Here is a 24,037-nt window from a genome sequence, read left to right as displayed (position 1 = left end):
AACATTGAAAACGAGTTTATGGTAAAAAGCTGGTGTTATCACAAACCAAGCACAATATCCATTGAGATATCAGTCCATGGATGAGAAGGAATCGGTAAAGGATTATTCAAACCATGGGCTTGGACCTTTGACTTAAATTACTTACAAGTGACACTCCTGCCACATATTCTGTCCACATCTCTCTTTATGTGGGGCCAATAGTAGTGTTTTTGCATCACTTTGAGTGTCTTAGCAACTCCAAAATATACCATCAAGCCTCCTCCATGAGCTTTCCTGACAAACAAATCTCGAAGAGAGCAATTAGGCTCACACAAATGGTTTTCATAGAAAAGAAACCTTCTTGTCAAAAGTAATGTCTAGAAGCAAACTTCTCACATGCCTTGTAGATCTCTCCAAGCTCAGGATCTGTCTTATACATTTCTTTAAGTTGTTCAAAACCCAGCAACTTAGTGTCCAAAGTAGAGATTAAGACATACCTTCGCGATAATGCATCAGCAACAACATTTTCCTTACCTTGTTTGTACTTGATAACATAAGGAAATGTTTCAATGAATTCAACCCACTGAGCATGCCTCTTGTTGAGCTTCTGTTGCCCTTTCAAATGCTTGAGTGATTCATGATCTATGTGGATCACAAATTCCTTAGGCTATGATAACACTGTATTTTGACCGCTTTTATGGATCGTTTTTCAATATTTTTTTCAATGCTTTTTATTTCTTTTAAGTGTTTTTATTATGGTTTTTTTGTATTTGCAGTTTCAAGACTCTTTTCAGGAAACTTAGGAAAAAGTTTAGCAAAATGGATAGAAGACCAGATTTTCAGCTCAGAGTAAAATTGTCAGAAGTTCACCCTCAAATGAAGACCTTCTTACCGTCCGATTCAGATCAAATTTGGAGACCTTAAAGATGGAACAATCAGCTTTCTAGCACACTTGACACCAAGACAATCCAACGGTTCAATCAAAATTTACGCAAAGAGCAAGATGTCCTGTCAATCAGCTGGCAAGCATTCCTGACCACGGCCATCACCCATTTTACACCGGTCACGTCCCCTCTGACCGTGAAGAGTGATCTGTTCGGCCTAGAAGCTCATCACCAAGCCCAAATCGATTCTCTCATTTGGAGAAACCCTAAGTGACGTCTAGAAATGACTTGAGCACTATAAATACAGGTTTTAGGAACCCTAAGTCGTATGCCTTTTAGAATACCTTTAGTTGGGTTTAAGAATACCTTTTAAGTTTTTTGTACTTTTAGTTGTTTTAGGTTTAGGGAGATAGAGATCTATCTCTTGAACCTTTTTTGTTTCTTTTCACTATCGATTTCTATTCAACTTTTCAATACAATATTTTTGCTTTCTTTAATAATGTCTGAGTGGTTCTATTGTTAGGTTTAAGGGATTTTCGATGGGGACTATATATGTTCGATGATGATTCCATTAGATATTAAAGCCGAATCCTATAACTTTTTCTTCAAAACTTATTTTTAATGCATGTGAGTAGCGTCATGAACTATAATCTGATTTAGGTTCGTAGTCTTGCGAAAGTTTTCATTCGGAGGTAGATCTAGTTTGAGAAGATCAGTTCTGCCATAAGAGTGGAAACCTACCTATGGTTGAGCTGTAAATATTGATGAGTCTTAAGCAGGCTTGCATCTTTTCCCTTCCAGGACCAGAGTGGAAACCTACTGGTCAAGGTCGCGAGAGATAGTTGGTTATGATCACGAGGGTGACATAATCATACGTTCGTGACTCAAGTTCTAAAATTTTAGCTAGGATCTTTTAAATTTATTTTTTAGCAATATTTTGAATCGTACATATCCTGCAGATAATTTTCCTGAAAACCCAACGTCTTGTTTTTATTGTCTTACATCGATTTTTATTCAGGCTTTTAGTCATTAGGTTATTTTTCATTCCCAGCCGATTTTTACTAAAATTTTTGCATTAGGTTACTTCCAGTTTTCATTAGATTTGTCTTTTTCTTGTCATATCACCTGCAGCCGCGGCCAACCATCGGCCACACCCTCATCAGTCCCCTTTGATTCACACAGGTAACTGCTCGACTGATGGACCTCCTGGATTGACCAGAATCCCTTCCTGTAAAGCAAGCAGTTTACTCCATTAGCTCTAAAACATCTCAAGACAAAAATGAGGTACTACCATGCGATATAGCCTTGGCCTATGAAGATGAATACGAAGAGCAGTACCTTGAAGACGAAGACTATCGTTTGTTCGTTGAAGGGGGCAATCCAGACAATTCATTGTAACAAAGCTCACCAATCTCTAGGGAATGACTTATCAAGTTCAATAACTTTGTGAAGACAATCTCCATTTATAAAGTTTCCGATGATATTTGGAAGATTGGCTGTTTGCATGTTTTCTTTAGATATAGCAAAGAGACCAAGGAGGATATTCGAACCTATCTTGGGAGAGCTAAACGTCTATCATTTCCCAAAACCTCGCCTGATGCTGCCATTTACTCAATCCATCTCCAAAAATCTGAAGAATGCAGCTATTATACCAACAAGATCAGCAAGAAGAAGCTAGATGAGTTCAACGATGTAATTCGAAGCTTACCTGAAGGAATCACCTTTACCAGAATCTGCATAGACTACATGATCGGCCACTACTTCTGTGAGAGCAAGGAATTTATTCCTGAGATAGAAGACTTGTTTATTCATGCTAAAAAAGGGAAGTCTGTTTGAACACTGCATAAAATCGAAGACAGAGGTCAATTTCTTATCTCTTGTTCCATTAGAGGTGAAAGATTTAACCATGTTCTTTGTGGTTCTAGAGCTTGTCTCAACATGATGTCCAAAGCAACTGCTTTGTGGCTTGGTATTAAGCATCTGCGCAGGACTAGAACAAGGATCAGTTTAGCTGATGAATCCAGTGCTACACCTAAACAGTAGCCTATGACATTCCCTTGAGGATATGAGACTGCATTGTCCCTGTCGATTTCTACATTGTCAAGACCAAAGATGAATCACATCCGATCATTCTTAGATCGTCTGTCTTAGCAACTACCAGAGCCATCATGGACTGGCCAAACCGGATGATTTCATTTGCTAATATCAACAAGGACATCTTCTTCAATGTTGTTCCTTTTAACAGCAGAGCAGGAAAACGTCATGCAACAGAGGTGTTTGAAGCAGAACTTTGGAGTGACGAAGAACGTGCTAGGAAGAACAAGGAGATTAAGACTTGTCTTAGGTTAAAGGTCTTCATCGGACTGAGCATCTTCTTACACAAATTCGAGCTAAACGACTTAAAACAAAAGCGCTTAATGGAAGGCAACCCATTAAGGTATTGTTTTTCTTTAGGATTTTTTTTTCTATTGATCTTTTTTTTTATTAGTTTCAGGTGTTTCTTATTAATCAAAAAAACCAAAAAATCAAAAAAACCAAAAAGAAGGATAGGTTCCCGACTGCTCGGCCCTGCAGGAACCAAGGAGAAGCAGGATTAGGCTGCATTTAAGGCTCCACGGTCGCATGAGTTTGGACTGCAGAAAAAAACCCTACCTCGACCATGATCCCATACTCGTGATCGCGGCCAAACATTCTCCAAATCAGCTAGGATTTCTTAGAAAATCTTACAATCGGCTAACGTTGGGGATCTGTCCCATTCTTGCATCAATCTCCCATACCTTCAGCTCGAGTTTGTTTAGCCTGTACTCGATTTTTTGCAACTCTTCGTCTGTCTTCTCTCTATACCAGGAGGCGAATTCTCCAACTTCTTTGATCTCCCATTTTGATTCGATAATATCACTTGAGTTTTGTATGATATCATACCCTTGCCTTGTCTGTTCTGCTGCAACTTGATTGATCACCCCGGTTAGGGTTTGTGCGTCCTTGTGGGTTTGCTCTTCCAGAACTCTGACATGATCAGCCAGATCATCGAATTTTCTGTTGAACTCTTCAGAAATTGAATCAATCCTCTTGAGCAGGGTGTTTTCAGTGAGGATTTGCTGACCAAGGAGCTGGTTTATCATTCCTTTGAGACTTTCCAGGGATCCTCAAGTTTTCCTCTTGCTGACTAGGGTTCTGCGGTGGAGGATGGTAGACATGCAGCTCAAAATAGGGGCCATAAGGATTTTCCCGGCGGCGAGCAGGCTCTCTGCGCCGGTAATACGAATGGTCCGGCTGGGTGTATCGATCCATGTGGCTGAGATCTCGAGCTTGAAGTTCTTCTCTGCGTCTGGTGGCTTGAGGAGTGCTGTAAAAATCTCCCTCATAGTAGGGATTTCGATTTATAGAGTTCATTGCTTTGGGTTGAAACAAAAAGAACCGAAAAATGGAAATAACCAGAAAAAGGGTTCTAGAGTCGATTTACCAACCTTTCTTAGGGTTTTGCAGAAAAGAGAATGCGTGCCTTCCCCGGCAACGGCGGCAAAAACTTGATGTGTGATGTCGTTAGGGTTGTCAAGTTTTACCCTAAATGAAATCAATAGCCACAAGTGCACAGGTGATCGATTGTAGTACTTAGAGATCGAATCCACAATGAATGATCTTTCTTGCAAAAGCCTTTGAAAGAAATGTGAAGTAAGGAAGCCTAGAACCAGGCGATTTTCGTAGGGGTTTTGGTGGTGTATTTAAAACATAAAAACTAATCTTAACGAGAAAATACAGAAATTAAAAGGACCTATAACTAAACTTAAAGAAATCGACTATAAACTAGAAAACGGCTAAACCTAATTTGATTTGAATCAAAATCGGCTAGGATAAAGAAAAATAACCTAAGGACTAAAAGTTGTATTGAAATCGGCAGAAACTTATAAAGACGAGACGCTGGGTATTCAGGGAAATTCTCTCCAGGGGATGAACGAGTCAAAACATTGCTAAAGAGTTAATTTAAAAAGATCATAGCTAAAACTTTTAGAACTAGAGTCACGAACGTATGAATACGCCACTGTCGTGATCATAACGAATTATCTCTCAACCCTGACCAGTAGGTTTCCACTCTGGCCCTGGAAGAGAAAAGATGTGATGTGCTTAAGACTCATCAATATTCACAACTCTTGCATAGATAGGTTTCCACTCCTATGGATCTGCTCTTCTCGAACTAGATCTGGCCTCGAATGAAAACTTTCGCAAACCCAAAACCGGGATCAGATTGTAGTTCATGACACTACTCCCATGCATTATAAATAAGTTTAGAAGATAAAGTTCTAGGATTCAGCTTCAATAGCTAATGAAATCCACATCAAACATATATAGCCCCCATCGAAAATCTCTTAAACCCAACAATGACACTACTCAGACATGATTAAAGAAAGCAAAAACATTGTATTGAAAAGCTGAGCAGTAATCGAAATTGAAGAAGAAACAAAAAGGATTCAAGAAATAGATTTCTATCTCCATAAAAGCAAAGTATTGAAAAACCTAAAAAGTATTCTAAAACAATAAGAGCATAAAAGACGACTTAAGGTTCCTAAAACATGTATTTATGGGCGTCACTTAGGGTTTCTCCAAATGAGAGAATCATTTTGGGCTTGAAAATATGCTTTGGGGTCGGACAGACCATTCTCCGCGGTCGAGAAGGTCGGGACCGTGGTGAAATGCCTGTTGGCCGCGGGTAGGAATGCTTGCCGGCTGGTTTACGGGACATCTTGCTCTTCGCGTAACTTTTGATTGAACTGTTAGATTGCCAATCTGTAAAGTGTGCTTGAAAGCTGGTAGTTCCATCTTTAAGGTCTCCAAAATTGAGCTGGATCGGATGGTGAGAAGGTCTTGATTTGGGGGTGAACTTCTGACGGTTTGACTCTAAGCTGAAATCTGGTCTTCTATCCATTTTGTTAAGCTTTTACCTAAGTTTCCTGAAAAGAGTCTTGAAACTACAAATACTAGAAAGACATAATAAAAATACTTGAAAGAAATAAAAAACATAATAAAAATACTTGAAAGCAATAAAAAAAACATAGAAAACGTATTTCAAAATGATCCATAAAAATAGTCAAAAATACGGTGTTATCAACTCCCCCGGATTTAAACCTTTTTTTGTCCCCAAACAAAGCAAAAGTCTAACCTGGTTAAGTGAAAACAAAGATAGGAAATGCACAAATCTCAAAGACATGAACTCCTAAACTAGGACCATAGATCGTACACCAGTCCACAACTTAATCTAGAAAATTCTCACCAAGGCACAAAAGATACTAGTCCACCTTTTCTGTCATGCAAAACTCAAACAACCCAAATCTCGATTTCAGTCAAGTAGCTCTCTACATTCATTAAGTGCAAAAGTGAGTTCTCATCAAAGACATCATCCAGGGTAGACGGCGTTTGGCATTTAAGGGCTGTTTAAATGGTGGAGTTAAAGTGTTTCGGATTACCTGATGAATCTGGAGGATGCATGATATTATGTAAAACCGCAAGAGAGATAAGGACCTGTTGATGACCGCAATTTTCAGTCACTTCTTTTTGTCCAATGTTGTTGCATAATCCTTTCTCCTTTGTTGTGAACAGCTACTCCCCCAGACTTAGATCTTTTCCGGGAATTAGAAGAATGATCTCCAAAACTCTATAAAATCAAACTCTAGCTTGCCTCAAGGATAAAATTGATCCTCTTAGACTCTCTAAGGTTTTATTTCCTTTGCTTTCTCATTTTTTTTAATTTTCTTTTCGGATTTTTTTAAAAGGGAAATAACCTTTTAGAGAGAGAAAAAGTCTAGGAGACGAAAATGTACCAATGTTTGGCGATTTTTCTGAGGTAAGCTGAGTTTTCTCCTTTGTTGAATCCTTCCAGTAAAGTTTCCAGCAAGATCGCAGTTCTTCGTCTTAGTGACTGAAAACTACGTCGTTCTTCTTTCTCTCCGACGTTTTTTCACATATCTGCATATAAGACAATAGAAAACAAGAGTGCATGTGGTTTGAAAGAGGCTTGGTTAAGGTGGGGAACTAGCTAAAGATGAACTAGCCATTCAGGATCAACATAGAGTGGTAAAAGGGTAAAGGAGTCCTAAATGTATGATTTGTTTCCCTGGTCTAATGCTTTAATGAGAGAATTAAGTCCATGTTAAGTCCAAATAAAACAGAGCTAGTGTATTCCTTCATCTAAATCGAAATCATTCAAATTCCTCTGGGTTACTTCGTTTTAAATGTGTTTAGCTACCGCCTAGTCTAGTCCTAAATCATGAATGAGCATGTCACTAGGAACAGTCTAAAAGCACACAGTACCCTATCATTGATTCATGTTCACAATTCTCTTTAAAACATATTTTGTTTTGAAAACCGTTTTTGAAAAAATTTAAGGAAAATGCAAAAAGTGTAGATAATGAAAGACTCATGAAAGAAAAGTGGTTAGAAAGAGATGAAATCCTCCCCCAGACTTAAATCACACTCTCTTCAGTGTGAAACAAGTCGAGATTGGATGAGAAAAATGCATAGATAATCGAATTTGGTAAGCCAAATAAAACTTTGATACCACCTGATTTTGACCATATTTATGGATCACTTTCAGTATCTTATGCAGGTTTTTTCAATCAGGTTTAAATGTTTTATAAGTGTTTTCCATTTTTGGAGTTTTAAAAGACTTTTCAGGTTATTTAGGCAAAAACAATGCAAATTGGACAAAAATACATTTTTGGCCAATTTTGGACCGTCAGATGTTTCACATCCGATGAAGACATTCTCACCGTCTGATCAAGCTCAAATTTGGAAACAAGATAGAGAAGACAACCAGCTTTCTAATGCAATTGGATTCGACGCAATCCAACGGTTGGATCATAGGTTATTTTCAATTTACGGGAGACATGTTCTGCAGTCTCGCGAAAGAAGCAAGAGAAGGAATGAATTGGACATCATATCCCACCCACCGCGGTCCAGGAGCTCGTGACCGCAATGAACACTATCCTGGCCATGCCTCAGGGCCTTCATCCACGGTGGACCAGCATTTACCAGACTTGGAGAAGCGTCATTCTGCGACAAGCCCATTTTTGGCCCAATGGCCTGTTTTCAAGCCCAACTCATTCTCTCTGCAGAATAAGCCCTAAGAGCATCTCCACCCCTCATACTCATAATAGGTTGTTAAACATTGTTTATTATTAAATTTGATATATACTCAGGAGAGAGAAGTTCTTATGCAAGAGTTTATGAACTCAGTATATAAGCATTTATTTTCTTTCTGATTTATTTTAAATGCTTAAAATTCCTTATATCCCCACTAAAACTTTGCAATGGAGATGGTCTAAGTACGACCAGAAGCACTTGGAGACCTATAAATATGTATTTTAGAAGATTTAATTTCGTGTATGCTCCTTTGTCCTTGTTAGGGAGGCACCAAACTTTTGTTTCTTAGGTTTAGGTTAGGGAGATATAGATTCTTCTCTTGAACCCTCGTTTTTTCTTTTCATCTATTCAGTTTATGCTATTTATTTCTTTGATTATTCTGTTTTTAGTCATGTCAGAGTAATTAGTTTTTGGGTTTAAGGGATCCATCGAAGGGGACTCCATATTCGTTTAGGGTTGTTGTTTTCTTAGCCATATTCTAGATCTCATCTCTTCTAAGTTGTTCATAATGCATGTAGTTAAACTCGCAATCTAACTACTGAACCTAGGCATCAGAGCCACGAGAGTGTTGTATTAGATTACCAGAACAAAGCTTCAGAAGAATATAGTCGCTATAGGAGTCGAGAGCTACCTGTAGAGAAGATGTGAGCGAACGAATTCAATGGTTAATGCATGATCTTATTCGCGGCATGAGAGCGAGAGTTAATTGCCGAGGTAAGTGATTAATTGATTAAGATGACGAGAGTTGGTTAACATGTATATGTCTATTCCAGTTCCATGCAGATCTCAGAAGATATATGAAGATAAATCGCCCGGAAGCTAATTGGAAATGCCACCAAACATCGATTAGAGTAAACAGGAGAAGTCTAACTTGCAACCTATGAGCTTTAAAACCCTAGCATGAATCGAATATTGATGTGCTCAGGTTTTAACCCTAGTTTTCTGCAAGCGCACATATGTACATTGTAGTACTTAGGGGTCGATCCACTGAAGACCAAGTAACTGCAGTACGAGTTTACTTGAGATGAGAACTGAGCTAAGATGAAAATATGGGTGTTTGTTTGGGGGTTGTGAACAGTGACGAAAATAGCAAATAATAAACTTAAAAACAAGTAAACAATAAGATCAAATCAATACAAGAAGGTGTTGGGCGTTAGGGAATTCGCCGGGAATCAAAGACTAGCTAACAAGAGAATCAAACATAGAGTTTTCTATAGATGTGTTCCTGAAATCAAACTCAGACTAAGCTACTCACCTAGTATTAATCACAAATCAATTCACTCAGATTTACTAAACTCCCATTCAGTTCTCTAAGTTTCTAGACAAATTAGTTTGATAATTTCACAAAACGTTTTAGAACGACTCACACCGTCTAAGAGAATTTGTTCATCTACATAAGGTTAATCGATTCAACAACACTTTCGGTGAGTAAATCAACCTAATCGCAGTAGCTAGATTATCGATCAAAGCCACATAAACGAAACGCAGATTTAGACGAAGAACTCTAAAGATAAACCCTAATCTAACAAACCAGAAATCAATCCATGAATCCCTTTGAAAAATCCTTAAAACCCAACAAGGGAATTACTCAATCATAGTGTATAAGAACATCACAGAAGTATTGTAGTTTGGTGGAAATTAAAATAAGAGAAAGGTAAAGAACGAAGAACGAAGACGAAGGCAGATATCGATGGTGGCTGCTTCGGCAACTCCTCCTTCTCCCGAAGACGGAAACTCCAAGGTATGCGGCTCGTCTCTGCTCTCTCTCCACGACTTGGTCATTAGAATGACCTAAAACGAGTATATATAGCCTTCTAATTCGTTGGAAACGTTTAGGGTTTGAAGAATGAGCAGTGGGCTGGACTTGGGCTTGAATTAGGTCACTTTCATACGTCAACGTTTTCTGGCCGCGGTCGCGGTGGTCCTGACCGCGGGGAGTCATGGTCTGGCCGCGGTCGCGGCCTATGCTCTCCTTCGAGACTGTATTTTCTGTCTTTAGTGCATCGAGAATATCTGAAGATCTAACCATTGCATTGTCTTTAAACCAATTGCATTAGAAAGCTGGTTGTATCCTCTATGTTGTCTCAAAATTTGGGGACGATCAGACGGTGAGAATGTCTTCATCGAGTACCATACTTCTGATGGTCTGCATTTATCCAAAATTGCTCATTTGTTCCAAATAGCACATCTTTAGTCCAAGTTTCCTGAAAAGTCTTTTAAAACTCTAAAACATAGAAATCACTTAAAAAACCATTGAAAACAGAGTTAAAACACCTGCATAAGATATTAAAACGATCCATAAAAATGGTCAAAATCTGGTGTTATCAACTCCCCCAGACTTAAACCTTTGTTTGTCCTCAAACAAAACATAGATCAAGCCATGAAAGAATCTTTAAAAACCCGCAGGAACTACACAATATCTCAGTGACCGTCCTTCTAAACCATAACCTATCATAAAACATCTATCTGGATCTAGTCTAGAAAATTCTCACCAAAATACAAACATAACTAGTCCGTTGATCCGTCATGCGAAAATCTACACACTTAGATCTAACTTCCAGTAAACTAGCTATTTAAGTGCTGGAATTAAAGTGTTTCGGGTTACCTGAAGATCTGGAGGATGCAACATATTATGCAAAACCGCAAGAGAGAGTGGACCTGTTGATGTCCGCAATTTTCAGTCACTTCTCCTTGCCAAATGTTGTTGCATAGTCTTTCCTCCTTGGTTGTAAACAGATGTTCCCCCAGACTTAGATCTTTTCCGGGAATAAGAAAAATGATCTCCAAAACTCCATATAATCGAACTCTAGCTTGCCTCAAAGATAAAATCGATCCTCCTAGACTCTCTTAAGGTTTTTATTTCCTTTTCCTTCATATTTCTATTATTTTTTTTTCGTTTTTTTTCTTTTTGTTTTTGAAGGGGAAACAACCTTTTATAGAGAGAGAGAGAGTCTAAGGGACAAAATTGTACCAAGATTTTGAAGTTTTTCAAAGGCAAACTTAGTTTTCTCCTTTTGTTGAACCATTCCAATGAAATCGCAGGTCTCTGTCTTTAGTGACTGAAAACCGCGTTGATCCTCTTTCTCTCCGACGTTTTTGCACATATCTGCATATAGGACAATGCAAAACAAGAGTGCATGTGGTTTGAAAGAGGCTGGGTTACGGTGGGGAACTAGCTAAATGTGAACTAGCCATTCAGGATCAACAAAGAGTGGTAAAAGGGTAAAGGAGTCCTGAATGTATGATTTGTTTCCCTGATCTAATGCTTTAATGAGAAAGTTAAGGCAAGATTAATTCCAAATAAAATGAGCTAGTATATCATGTCAGAAAGAATCTCCATGAATAGAAGTCCTCTGGTGGGAGTTCGTAGTGTAAGTACTCTAGCTACCGCCTAATCTAGGCCTAAATCACGGAAAGAGCAAAAAACGAGGAAATAGCATAGAAGCACACTGGTCTAAATCATCATAGTATTGTTTATTTATGTTCCTGGTTTGAAAACATTTTGAAAAATTTTTGAGTAATTTTTTTATGTCCAAAACAAACTCAAAACAAATCAAATTTCGTTAGTAACGGATGAACATCCTCCCCCAGACTTATTTCACACTGTCCTCAGTGTGATAAAATCTAAGAAATGATGGATAAGGAAATAGAAATTTGAAGTGTTTAGATGTACTTACCTTGCAGAAAGAATGAGTCGCGGTTGGAAGAATGGCACCGTCGGTCGAAGTTTCACCGGGGCCGGAGTGATGGCCGTTTTCGGTTTATGATTTCTTCTCGTCTTTTATTCGTTCTTCTTTGTAAAAACCTGAAATTAAATGAAACAAAAACAATACCGAGTGGGTTGCCTCTCACTAAGCGCTTGTTTTAAGTCGTTAGCTTGACTTGGTCGTCTTTTAGGCATTAGGCGCATCTGCTAAGGAGATCGAATCTTCCTTTTCTTCTTGAATGTCTGCAAGATATGGCTTAAGACGTTGTCCATTGACAGTGAAATCGCCTCCTTGGCGGTTCCATAGAACCACAGCACCAAATGGTAAAACTTCTTTGATCTTGAAAGGTCCAGACCATCGTGATTTAAGCTTTCCGGGAAACAATTTTAGACGTGAGTTAAAGTAGAACCTGGTCATTAGGTGAGAACGTCTTATGAACTATTTTCCTGTTATAAAACTCTTTCGTCTTCTCCTTATAGATCTTAGAATTCTCATAGGCTGTATGGCGAATCTCCTCTAACTCATTTGGCTGAATCAAACGTTTTGCACCTGCTGTCTGGATGTCGTAATTCAGCTTTCTTATGGCCCATTCTGCCCTGAGCTCTAACTCCCATGGAAGATGACAAGCCTTACCATAAGCAAGTTGAAAAGGTGTAGTTCCCAATGGGGTTTTGAACGCAGTTCTATATGCCCAAAGAGCATCATCAAGCTTTGCTGACCAATCTTTTCTTGTTGGTCCTATTGTCTTTTCCAAAATTCTTTTGAGTTCTCTGTTTGATACCTCCACTTGGCCACTCGTCTGTGGGTGATAAGGTGTAGCTACCTTATGTTTCACTCCATTTTTGTTCAAGAGATTCTCAAACACTTTGTTGATGAAGTGGGAACCACCATCACTGATGACGAGTCGTGGAACACCAAATCTTGGAAATATGATCGACTTGAACATCTTCATTACTACTTTTGCGTCATTTGTTGGGCTGGCTATGGCTTCTGCCCACTTAGACACGTAGTCAACAGCAACAATGATGTACTTGTTTCCAAAAGACGAAGGAAACAGACCCATAAAGTCGATTCCCCAAACATCAAAAACTTCAACTTCTTGAATGAAGTTTTTTGGCATCTCATGTCGCTTGCTGATGTTCCCTTGTCTTTGGCAAGCATCACACTTAGATATGAATTTATGGGTGTCCTTGAACATGGTAGGCCACCAATAACCAGCTTATAAAACCTTCGTTACAGTCTTATCAGTAGCAAAGTGTTCAGCATAGTCTGGAACTTCTTCTTCGGAGATGCACCTGCGAAACAAGTTGTCTGCACACTGCTTATAAGGATATGGTTAATCCAAAAAGTACCTTCTAACTTCACGCAAGAACTTCTTTTTGTTGTAGCCGAAGAATCGTGGCAGTTCAACGTCTGCTGCTAGGTAATTCGCGATATGCATAAACCAAGGAAGCTCGGAAGGTTTTGCTTTTGGAGGCGGGGCGGGACGTGTCTCTGGGGTGATTACTTTAGCATTACCATCTTTCTCCACGTCTCCAATAGGGTCTTGAGAGGTCGATGTTGAGCTTGCACCAGGTGAGGTAGCTTTGCCCTTAGATTTCTTTGATTTGCGCTTAGACTTCCTTGCTTTGTGCTTTGATTTTCTCGACTCGACAACTCCCTTAGGCTCGACTAAAGGGACTTGTATAGAAACGTGTTGGCAAAGACATAGCTGATGCAATACTGTCGGGGCCTCGTTGGTTACATTCTGAAGTTATTGATTAGCCCATTACCCATTGTTATAAGTAGTAAATTAATTGAGGTTTGGCAGAAAAATTTCAATATATGTAGTAGAGTTTGGCAGAAACTTTAATTATCAATTCTCTCCTAGTAGATTAGCAACTTAATTTATTCACGTTAACGAAGGCCGATTATTTGCACTTTAATTTAATTCAATTCCTCACCCATATCCTTTCAGCAACAGCTTAAAAGCTTTTTTACAAAAAAAAAAAACAGCTTAAAAGCTCGTGCATATATGGTAATAAATCTAATTTATTAGTTATCAAAATTTTCTACGGGCATTTAAGTATTTTGGATTTAATAATATTATTACTAACCAGGTTAAAGTTTTAGCCAGATTTGTTGGCTTTTTATTTTGCAATATTTGAATTACTTACACTGAAATTACTGAAATCAGATTTATTTGGAAAAAAATAATTTATAAAATATTTGATGGCTTGACTATATCATTTATTTTAAAACATTAAGCTATATTATCATGTTGTTTCATTTTTGAATGTAGATATGGAGTATTTATTTGTATTTTTTGCCGTGTAAAAAAAATATATATTTGTTTACTTCGACTATGTAAATAAAATAGTCAATGTTTATTTTTGATATTATAGGAAGAAAATAAGAAGCAAGGCCAACTGACAATTTTTCCGTTCAAATGCTTTCAGTTTCAACTTCGTCTCCCTCCCAGCATCTCTATATACACTGATACACACCCTCACATATATTCGTATTTGTATATCTTCTACTATGCCTCTGCCTCTGGCGTTTTCCTGATAGCATACTTCCATGGCGAGTCTCTTGAACTCTTCCTCAAAACCCACTGTGTCTTCTTCTTATTCTTCAACATCATCACCATCTTCCTCGCGTCTGTTATTGCTCGTTACCCTTCTTCCTCTCACCCTCGCCTGTTTCGCCTTCGTTCTTCAATGGCGTGGCGGACTCGACGACCCGGTTACTCATTGGTCCACGGATCATCACGGGTTCCCCGGAATGGCCACAACCCACGAGAAACGGTCCTTGCGACGTTCAGGTACTGATTCGGGCTGCGTTGATCTTCTAGGTCAAAGTCGTGCCCCTTCGTTTCCCTATTTCCGAGACTGGAAATTTGATTACCATTCGGATCTGAAACCTAGGGTGAGTGATGACGCCCCTGTGAATCTGTAATCCAATCTAATGGTGAATTTGGTATCATTTGATTTGATGTAGACGCGTTCTTGTTCATATATTTGATTGCCATGTATTGTTGATCCTTGTTTTGTGATGGTGCTTGTCTCTGCCGTGGGATTTGATTTGTGTCCTCAGGGAAAAGTTGTGATTTTTAATTTTGGGTTTTATGAAATTGGTTAAAAGATTCTGACTTTCTGCGAATGTGTTTTTCGTTTTTGCGATTTTCTCATGTTAGATATGCATTACAACAAGCACTTCCGCTGGCTTAGAGCAAACACTTCCATGGATTTTCTTTCACAAAGTTATTGGAGTTTCAACATTTTATCTATTTGTTGAGGGGAAGGCTGCATCCCCAAATGTGTCTCGAGTTTTGGAGACAATTCCCGTAAGCTTTGCAGCTTTTGCCTGATCCATTAAATTTGTTTTCTCACGGTTTATTAGTTTTGTTTTGCGCCTCCTCTTATTGCCAATGCGATTTCTTTTGCAGGGTGTAAAAGTTATACACAGGACAAAAGAATTGGAAGAACAGCAGGCTAAAAGGTATGTATGGTTTGTTGCATCTTTGTGGATTTTGTGTTTGATGAAATGGTAGGGAATAAGTTCTTTTATCGCAGAAACTAAATAGAATGTAGGGAAGTTCTGATTTTATGAGTAAGATCGGTCTAGAAAACTTGGAGGATTTGACTTTCTTGGAATGACATCAAATTGTTTAGTTTGAAAAGAATGTTGATGTATGATGTGCTTTCCTTGTGACTGTAATGTCACTTCTAAAACTTGGGATTTAGCTCCATTACTTTAGATGTACAAATCCACTAATGTGCTATTTCATTTCCTTTTGGTTTACAGCCGGATATGGAATGAGACTTGGTTGTCGAGCTTCTTTTACAAACCGTGTAACTACGAATTATTCGTGAAACAGTCCTTGAATATGGAAATGGCAATCACCATGGCTAAGGTATCTGTACATTTTCCATAGTTGAATCCGGCATGTGGTTTTAGCCACTAGATAAAGTATAAAAAAATTGCCAACCTCTTATACATGCCACATGTTTTTGTTATGCGATGTATTTAGGATGATGGTATGGAGTGGATAATTCATCTTGACACCGACGAGCTTATACATCCTTCTGGTACCCATGAATATTCCTTACGGAAATTGCTGGGAAATATTTCTGCAGATGTGGATATAGTTATCTTTCCAAATTATGTGAGTCTTACATAGGACTTTCAATTTTATACTGAAAAAAAGCTTCTTTTGGCTTCATTTTTTCATTTTCCTGGTCCCTGTTTCAGGAGAGCAGCGTTGAACGAGATGATATCAAGGAACCTTTCAGCGAGGTAAAGAAATTATAACCATCTGAAGCTATTATGCCACCATGAGAAACTGAATACATGTCATCTCCATAGATCTAATACTACAATTTTCTTTTGTTGTTACTTCCATTATATCGTAGGTATCAATGTTCAAGAAGAATTATGACCATCTTCCGAGAGATGTTTACTTTGGAAGCTATAAAGAGGCCACTCGTGGAAATCCAAACTATTTCCTAACCTATGGAAATGGAAAAGCTGCTGCCCGTGTTCAGGACCATCTCCGTCCCAATGGTGCTCATCGATGGCACAACTACAGGAAGAGTCCAAAGTATGCTCTTTTCTCGTTTGGTTCTATCATGTGACTCTTTGTATTTGGCATCACTTTCCCCTGCATCTAGTATGATAGATTCTAGTGCGATTTATTCAATAGAAGCTACTTTTGCATGATTTCAATTTTTTGGGAGCTGTCTATTTTGTGGCTGATAAATGGCATCTTTTTGACAGTGAGGTCAAACTAGAAGAAGCTGCCGTGCTGCACTACACTTATCCCAGATTTTCAGATCTTACTTCAAGGCGTGATCGTTGTGGTTGCAAGCCCACTAAGGTGGATGTTAAGAGATGTTTCATGTTGGAGTTTGACAGAGCTGTGAGTGGGAATTGATACATTTTCCTTTCTATTTCCTGCTTATTGTTCTGAAGTATACAAGTCATTGCCCTTGGCCATCGTTTTCTTCTGTGTGCAGGCATTTATCATTGCTTCAACCGCGAGTTCAGAGGAAATGCTTCAATGGTATTAATGTCGACTCAAAGTTCTCTTCATCCCATTTTGCTGCATTCTAACAAGCTCCACCAATACAGGTATAGAGAACATGTTGTGTGGACGGATGAAAAACTGAAACTGAAACTCCTTAGGAAGGGGATTCTGACCAGAATTTATGCCCCAATGGTTAGTTACCACAAACCCCAAACCTTGTTCTTTATTTTGACTTGATCCATCAAATGTTTGGTTTTACCACAAGCTATCATCTTTCACAGGTTATAATCCAAGAGTTAAGAGAGGCGGGTGTTTTCAGCTCGGTGGTAACCTCAGCTCACATGTCTCTCTCAAAAGATGGGAACAACTCTTCAAGCACATTAAGCTCTACCCGAGAATCATCCCATGCAACTGGTACGAGGAGGGTTTTGGAAGCCCATCTTGATCTTGAAAGTGAATGTCAGGCATCAGCAATACCACCGCAATCGCCTCCAAGATTGGAAGCAACTCAGAGGGAACCATCATCTGAATAGTGCTGTTTTACAAAGAGTGGGATTTTTTTTAGAAAGATTTTATGAGCTCTGGCGTACATTTCGAAAAGTATTTTCGTTTAGGTTATACAGATGGTTCTACAGAATTACAGATGAATAGGAATTAGAAGATTGGCAGGCTTCTATAGTTCTATCTTATGTAACATTCAGAAATACTTGATCATGTTGATTTTTATTACTTCAAATACAAAATTCATCAACTTTCTGATCCACCTGGTTCACTTCTGTTCTCTTTTTTCAACTTCCACATTGAGGGGCTTTCCTGAATTGTTCTGTCTGGTTTCTGACAAGAGTTGATTACAGCTCGTGTCTTTTTGTTTGGCATTGAGTTTCTTCTCATCAACAGCATGAGAAGTTTCGCATGTTCTCAGGTTATGATTTCATCTAAGGAGATGATGATGTTGGAGAGTTTACATAAAAACATAATAAAAAACATTACCTTATATGTTGGATCTAATCAGTTTATACGTATGATTTACTCTTCATTTTTGTATTTCTTAACTTCTCTTCATCACTTTCCTTTAATTTTTTCTTCACACTTTGGCCTTTTTTTTAAGGGTTTTTAGTGAAAAATCCTCTCAATTAAGTTTGAATCGGATAAAAACCCCTCAACTATTTTTGTAATGTAAAAACCTCTTAACTAAGTTTTCGAAATGATTTAGCCCTTTCGTGAACAGTACCGTCAAATCTTAACGGATTACAGTTAAATGAAAACATGATGTTTTGTATTTTATTAAAAAACGAAATGACTTCAATAAAAGAAAACCTCAAATCGATTTGAAACTAAAAATCCTCAATTTAAAAATTAGGGTTCCTCATTCAATTTGAAAAACTCTTAAATTCTTCTTCTAAATAAATTTGTTGGAGGAAGAAGAACAAGGTTTTAAACATCAAATTAAAACAGCTGCCTCATCTTCTTCCAAGCTTCAGATTTGTGATTCTTTCTCCTTTTTCTCCCAATTTGCGAAAATATTTCTCTCAATTCAAGGGTTTTTCTTTCAAATTCGTTTTAATCAATACAACAAATCATTTCCAATCTCACCCAATTGACTTACAAACCATAAAAACTACTTAGAATCACACTTTCAAAAATTAGGATTCATCAATTTAGGTTTAAGAATTTAGGAATTTTAAAGATTATATTTAATTTTGGGATTCTTATATCTGGCTTTCAAAAAACTTGTTGTTTATAGTAAAAATCGTGTAGTTTTTGCTAAAAAAAGAACGATTTGTTAAGATTTGACGGTGCTTTTCACGGAGGGGCCTAAATCATTACAAAAACTTAGTTGATGGGTTTTTACGTTACAAAAATAGTTGAGGGGTTTTTATCCGATTCAAACTTAGTTGAGGGGTTTTTTCACTAAAAGCCCTTTTTTTAACAACAAATTCAGATTTCTTATACTCTGATACGGCATCGTATTGGCGTCCTAGTTGGGTGCTTGTGAAGAGTGCGGTGCTTTGAATTGCTAGACTTTTGAGCTTTAGCGAAAAGTCGAGAAAGCAAAATCCAGAGGCGGGGAACCGAAGAAGCCAACGGATCCGCCATGACTGCTCGTAAGAGAACTTCAGTGACTAATTCGGAAAAACCGCCACCGGCGCCGGCGGAGCGTAAGACTATTGCTTCCGGAGATGATTTCCGTCTCGCACCGCCGAAATTGGGCGTGATTCTCGTGATCTCTTTGCTTCTGTGTTCGCTCTACCTCTATCTTCTCTGTTTTCATTACAATGTTGATAATGAGCTCAAGCGACCGATCCTCATCAACGCTGGGCTTAGCTTGGTGGGGTTCTTTGTTACACTCAAATTGATACCTGTGGCTGCTACATATGTCCTGAGGCGTAACATGTTTGGTTTTGATATCAACAAAAGAGGCACTCCTCAAGGAGAAGTTAAAGTGTAAGTTTTTCCCTCTTCGATTTGTCTCATTAACTAGCTGTGTAGCTTTTTAATTCAATGTTATTAGTGTTCATCGTTTTTTCTTGAAATGGATGTTTCTAAAGATTTGATTTTTATGGGGAGGCATCTCATTTTCTAATTGATGTTATATCAAAGTTTAGGCTTGATTTGATCTACTGGGACATCTGACTTCTGCGTGTGTGCTTGGCTTGAAGAGTTTTGATTTGCTTATTTTTTGCATTTCTCACTTTTTTTCTTCTCTCATCTTATATCTATGTGTAGGCCTGAGTCATTGGGAATAGTTGTCGGTATTGTCTTCTTGGTCGTGGCGATAATATTTCAGTTCTTTAATTTCACAGAAGATTCCTTGGTAAGTGTGTTTATCTCAAAAGCTATAAGCTTGATCATTCATTTCTTTTGGCTGAATGGGTCATTGTATATGGAAAGCCCACGTTATAATTCTCCCTTTGTTTCCCCTGTTTCGCATATGTGACAAACCCTGTTGTTGTTTTTTGTAAAATGGAATATTTTTCTGCTAAATGGATGTCAACTATGAAGTTGCTAGCTCTTGGCTCATTCATTGCTTTCAACACATTTCATCAATGTGGCTGAATGACTCTGTGCAGTGGCTTGTGGAGTACAATGCAGCACTGGCATCTATTTGCTTCATGATTTTGCTTGGATTTGTAGATGACGTCCTTGATGTGCCTTGGAGAGTGTAGGCGCAGTTCTTATTTTGTTTGATTGAGCTCATACGTGAACTTTGTTCACACTTTTAATCCTTTTCAATTTGCAGGAAACTTCTCCTGCCATCTTTTGCAACCCTTCCACTTCTGATGGCTTATGCTGGACATACAACTATCGTTATACCAAAACCTCTGGTTTCTTATGTTGGCTTGGAGATACTTGATCTAGGTACAATAATCTTCTTTTATATAGTGTTATATATCTTGCAGCAACTATTTTTAAATTGATTTCCGTTGTTGTATTTTTATCGTGGCAGGACGGATATATAAGTTATATATGGCGCTACTGGCTGTCTTTTGCACAAATTCTATAAACATTCACGCTGGTCTGAATGGCCTTGAAATCGGTCAAACAGTAGTTATTGCAGCAGCTGTAAGTTCTGCAGTCAAAATGCGTTGGAATTCTTCATTCTTTCGTCCCATTTTCTGTAAGTAAAAATGATTCATCTCAGTTACTTGTAGATTTTGATACACAACGTTATGCAAATCGGAGCATCTGTTGATACTGAGCTTCGTCAAGCTCATGCCTTCTCCATATATCTTACTCAGCCATTGATGGCAACATCCTTGGCAATGCTTGCTTACAATTGGTATTACTTTCAAGTTTTTCTCTTGAATACTTTGAGTAATGCTTTCTCTTAAGTCTCTCAGGTAAAAAAAAAAAAGAACTAATGCTTTCTCTAACCACATTCATGTCCTCTCTTTGGTGTTGTTAGGTACCCTTCTACAGTTTTTGTTGGAGACACTTACACAGTCTTCGCCGGAATGACAATGGCAGTTGTTGGCATTCTGGGTCACTTCAGGTATATTTCCAGCCATATCATTCTTATACCCCTGTGGCCTGTGCTCAGTTTCATCATTTGCAGTTTTGCATTTAACTAATTTGTGTGCCTTCAACCAACCAACTCCATCTTCGTTAAATTCACTTTTGCAGTGAAACCCTCCTAATCTTTTTTCTTCCTCAAGTGTTGAACTTTCTGTTGTCGCTTCCGCAGGTTTGATCGCCTTTCTCCCTCTCACACTTTCTTCTACTCTTCAAGTTTCTTATTAAGCATCTAACTTGCTATAGTGTAACTCTTCAGCTTGCTGGCATTGTAAAATGTCCACGACATCGCCTCCCAAAGTAAGCTAAATTTTGTTGTCTTGTTACATAAAAAGAAAAGCCAGCAAGACTTGACTCTTCCTCCCTCTTGAACCAGGTTTGATCCTGCTACCGGATTATTAACGGGAACCAAAGATGGGACACTCATTAACGTCTACTTGAGAATTTTTGGTAGGAAATCAGAAAAGTATCTTTGTATCCATCTTCTTGTTTTCCAGGTAAAATGCCCATTCTCTAATACAAGCTAGCTTGTTGTGAGAGAGAAATCACAAATTTGGTTTTTATTTTTGTTACTTTCTTTTGCAGGCACTAGCTTGCGCCTTCTGTTTCCTGCTGCGGCATTTTCTTGCTGGTTGGTACAAATGAAGACTCTTTTAACGGTTCCTCGTTTCCCCCTCTCTCTCTCTCTCTCTCTGCCTTCACAAATCACAGATACAGAACTTAGTTTTGTTTCATGTCCAATCTATTAGCAACGTTGTTTTAGTTCGCTTACAAAGAGAGTTTCCATCCTTAAACGAGATCAAGGCGAGTGAATTTCAACAATATCAAGATTACATATTGTAGCATATTTTTCATCTAATTTATAGAGCGACTGAATCATCTGTCTTGAAATGTTGTTACACATTAGTGACCAATCACTATTTATTAGTCCACACCACCGTTAAAGGTTAAGAGCTTTACGACACCCAAAGCCAAGTAAAAATAGTTCAGATTTCAGAAAGTCTAGGTCGAAAACACTCTGCTCGGATATAATTTGGTTTTGGTCCAAAAAAAAAGAAGTAATAATAGTTTTAGTTTCTAGAAATGCAAGATGATAATGATTTAGTTAATATGACATGTATTTAATTTCTATATGAACAAAAAATTTATCAGTTTCAAATACTCTCATACTATCTCTCAATACAATAAAAATGGTATAGATAATAAACTTGAAAAATTGAGAGAGTCACCTGGAAATTCAACAATTGATCTTACAAGCCTTCAACAACTGATAAAGAATTATAATCATCAGGTTTTGAAGAGGTGCTTGATTATCTTCATTACTTTGATTTCGTGCATTCTGATTAATCTAGTGTTGTTAACATCTAAAGTGTTGAATTTGAATGTACTCAAATTTAGATTCTACGTGAAGAAACCAAATCACAGACCAAGGGCAATGTAGCATTTAAGATTGAAAAATAAATTTAATAATTAGAGCACAATGAAAGTAATATATAAAACTTACAGCCACCTAGTAAATTTAATAACTAGAGCACAATGAAAGTAATATATAAAACTTATTGCTAGCTCAATACTGAAACAAGAATAACTGAATAAGAATCTATATCCATTGTTAATGCTTAAATCACTCATACAGTGACTAACCTTGGGAAATAAGCAATAGAAACCCTCCTATGCTTAGAACTGAAAGGTAACCATAAGTATGAAGAAGAATCATGTTTTTCTAAGTAAATTTTGTTAAGGATCATGCATCACTAAAATACGGCCATGTTTTTCTAAGTATGAAGAAGAATTTTATTTTTCTTAAAAGTTGCTATTATTTGTGTTGCCAACGGTTTGCCAAAACACCAAATGGAAGTTATCTTCAAATTTTGAATACATATGAAAGTTATCTTCTCCCTCTTTTTGTCTGAACTGAACAACGACCGTATCTCTTGCTTCCTCTCCTTTTTTTCTCTGATATACACAAATGGTCATTAAGGTTGCATATAGCAACATGACCAACAGTGTTAACTAATGTCTTCAGATTAATTTCAAAAAGTTTCAGTGTAAAGATCAAAAGACACTATACTGTATGTCTTTTTGAATTGTAGACGTGGATTAACCAATGAAATGAACCATCTACGTATGTTGGGTACACTACTTGAGAATGAGAGGCAGAAGCAGTCACGTTCCTTCAAGTGTTCGTTTTGAAAGAGAAAACCTCGCATGTAGTTATGTACTCTAGTCTCTAGAAATTCGTACTAGGTTTAGGATCTACATATTTGTATAAATACCTTACCTTGTAAATCAATAAGATACAGAGCATCGCAACTCTTAAATACATTAATAAAAATATGTCGTAGAAAAGTAAATAAGAACGATTTGAAAACCGATTCTCTCAACGTCAATGTATTTACACAAACTTTGGTGAGTGGGTTACAATTATCACATTTACTCTGGAAAAAGAGGATATTCGGGTCATGAGATCTCTGACTACTCAGATGTCTTTCTGTAAATTTAGATACATCTCGTAATGACTTGAGTCTTATTGATTCACATACAAAGATTATACATATAGATCAAACTTAATCCATAGACTCTAAACCGACTTTAATCCTTATCCCAAATAGAATTAGGATCTTATCTAACCACGCTTGATATTTAGATCTTTTCATTTTGAAAATTATCCCCAATGCCTTCCTTAAAATATTGAGACATAATCGATAATTCCCATTCTTTTGATACAAAAGTGAATTTAATAAGAGATTTAAACGGAAGCTTTGCTAGAATCTCTTCGACGAGACGGTGAGGTAATACTATAGTTGGAGTTGTTTTTCCCTCTGCCTCTCTCTCCCACGCCCCAAGTTTAGGTTTAGGGCTTCCTCTCTTTGGATCCTCCATTGGTATCGTCTTGTACATGTGTTTGTGATGCGCCTGGTGAGCATTCTTTTTATATATAACTTCTGATTTTATTAGAAAAGACAAGATTTTTTTCTTTTTTCGAGGTATTAGAAAATAGTAAAGACAATACATAGTCAATGTGTAGTGCGTGGAGGAACATACGTCATATGTGGAATGCTAAAGAAAAAAATTGGAACGTTATCTTCTATGCATAAAGTTTGTAAGATGTTCCAAGCAACTAATACTATGACATTTTTAATTAGTTTTTTTTTGTAAATATAAATTTCAATTCTTAAGTGGATTCATTGATAAAACAGAAAAATATTACATACTAAGCTAAAGTTTTACCTGATATAATTGTGGTTATGCTTTAAAAAAAAAGTGGATATTATTAGAATATTTCCTATTTGTTTTGGAAGATTTCAATT

General features: G+C 37.6%; 3 protein-coding genes across 3 annotated transcripts; 2 read left to right on the top strand and 1 right to left on the bottom strand.

Moving 5' to 3' along the window:
* Positions 1–11,890: 11,890 nt before the first annotated feature.
* On the bottom strand, positions 11,891–13,480 carry LOC112084155. Its single transcript, XM_024153350.1, has 6 exons — positions 13,477–13,480; positions 13,057–13,384; positions 12,942–12,999; positions 12,570–12,893; positions 12,114–12,527; positions 11,891–12,043 (listed from the first exon to the last, which is right to left on the bottom strand). Exons 1-6 carry the CDS (start codon positions 13,478–13,480, stop codon positions 11,891–11,893), a joined length of 1,281 nt encoding a protein of 426 aa, XP_024009118.1.
* Positions 13,481–14,248: 768 nt separating this feature from the next.
* Positions 14,249–17,431, top strand: LOC18991616 (glycosyltransferase-like At3g57200). The gene is made up of 11 exons (XM_006396000.2): positions 14,249–14,611; positions 14,880–15,029; positions 15,132–15,184; positions 15,491–15,599; positions 15,717–15,851; positions 15,938–15,982; positions 16,099–16,286; positions 16,463–16,604; positions 16,702–16,748; positions 16,817–16,904; positions 16,994–17,431. The coding sequence occupies exons 1-11, from the start codon at positions 14,264–14,266 to the stop codon at positions 17,243–17,245; spliced, it is 1,557 nt and encodes a 518-aa protein (XP_006396062.1). The 5' UTR covers positions 14,249–14,263; the 3' UTR covers positions 17,246–17,431.
* A 1,287-nt stretch (positions 17,432–18,718) lies between these two features.
* On the top strand, positions 18,719–21,617 carry LOC18991613 (UDP-N-acetylglucosamine--dolichyl-phosphate N-acetylglucosaminephosphotransferase). Its single transcript, XM_006395999.2, has 11 exons — positions 18,719–19,157; positions 19,440–19,527; positions 19,784–19,875; positions 19,954–20,072; positions 20,161–20,276; positions 20,366–20,493; positions 20,620–20,706; positions 20,838–20,898; positions 20,986–21,026; positions 21,103–21,223; positions 21,312–21,617. Exons 1-11 carry the CDS (start codon positions 18,808–18,810, stop codon positions 21,369–21,371), a joined length of 1,263 nt encoding a protein of 420 aa, XP_006396061.1. The 5' UTR covers positions 18,719–18,807; the 3' UTR covers positions 21,372–21,617.
* Positions 21,618–24,037: the final 2,420 nt, after the last annotated feature.

Source organism: Eutrema salsugineum, unplaced genomic scaffold (assembly GCF_000478725.1).
Source record: "Eutrema salsugineum unplaced genomic scaffold, Eutsalg1_0 scaffold_5, whole genome shotgun sequence".
NCBI lineage: Eukaryota > Viridiplantae > Streptophyta > Magnoliopsida > Brassicales > Brassicaceae > Eutrema > Eutrema salsugineum.
Note: the sequence above shows the minus strand (reverse complement) of the source record. Positions and strands in the feature narration are given on the sequence as shown.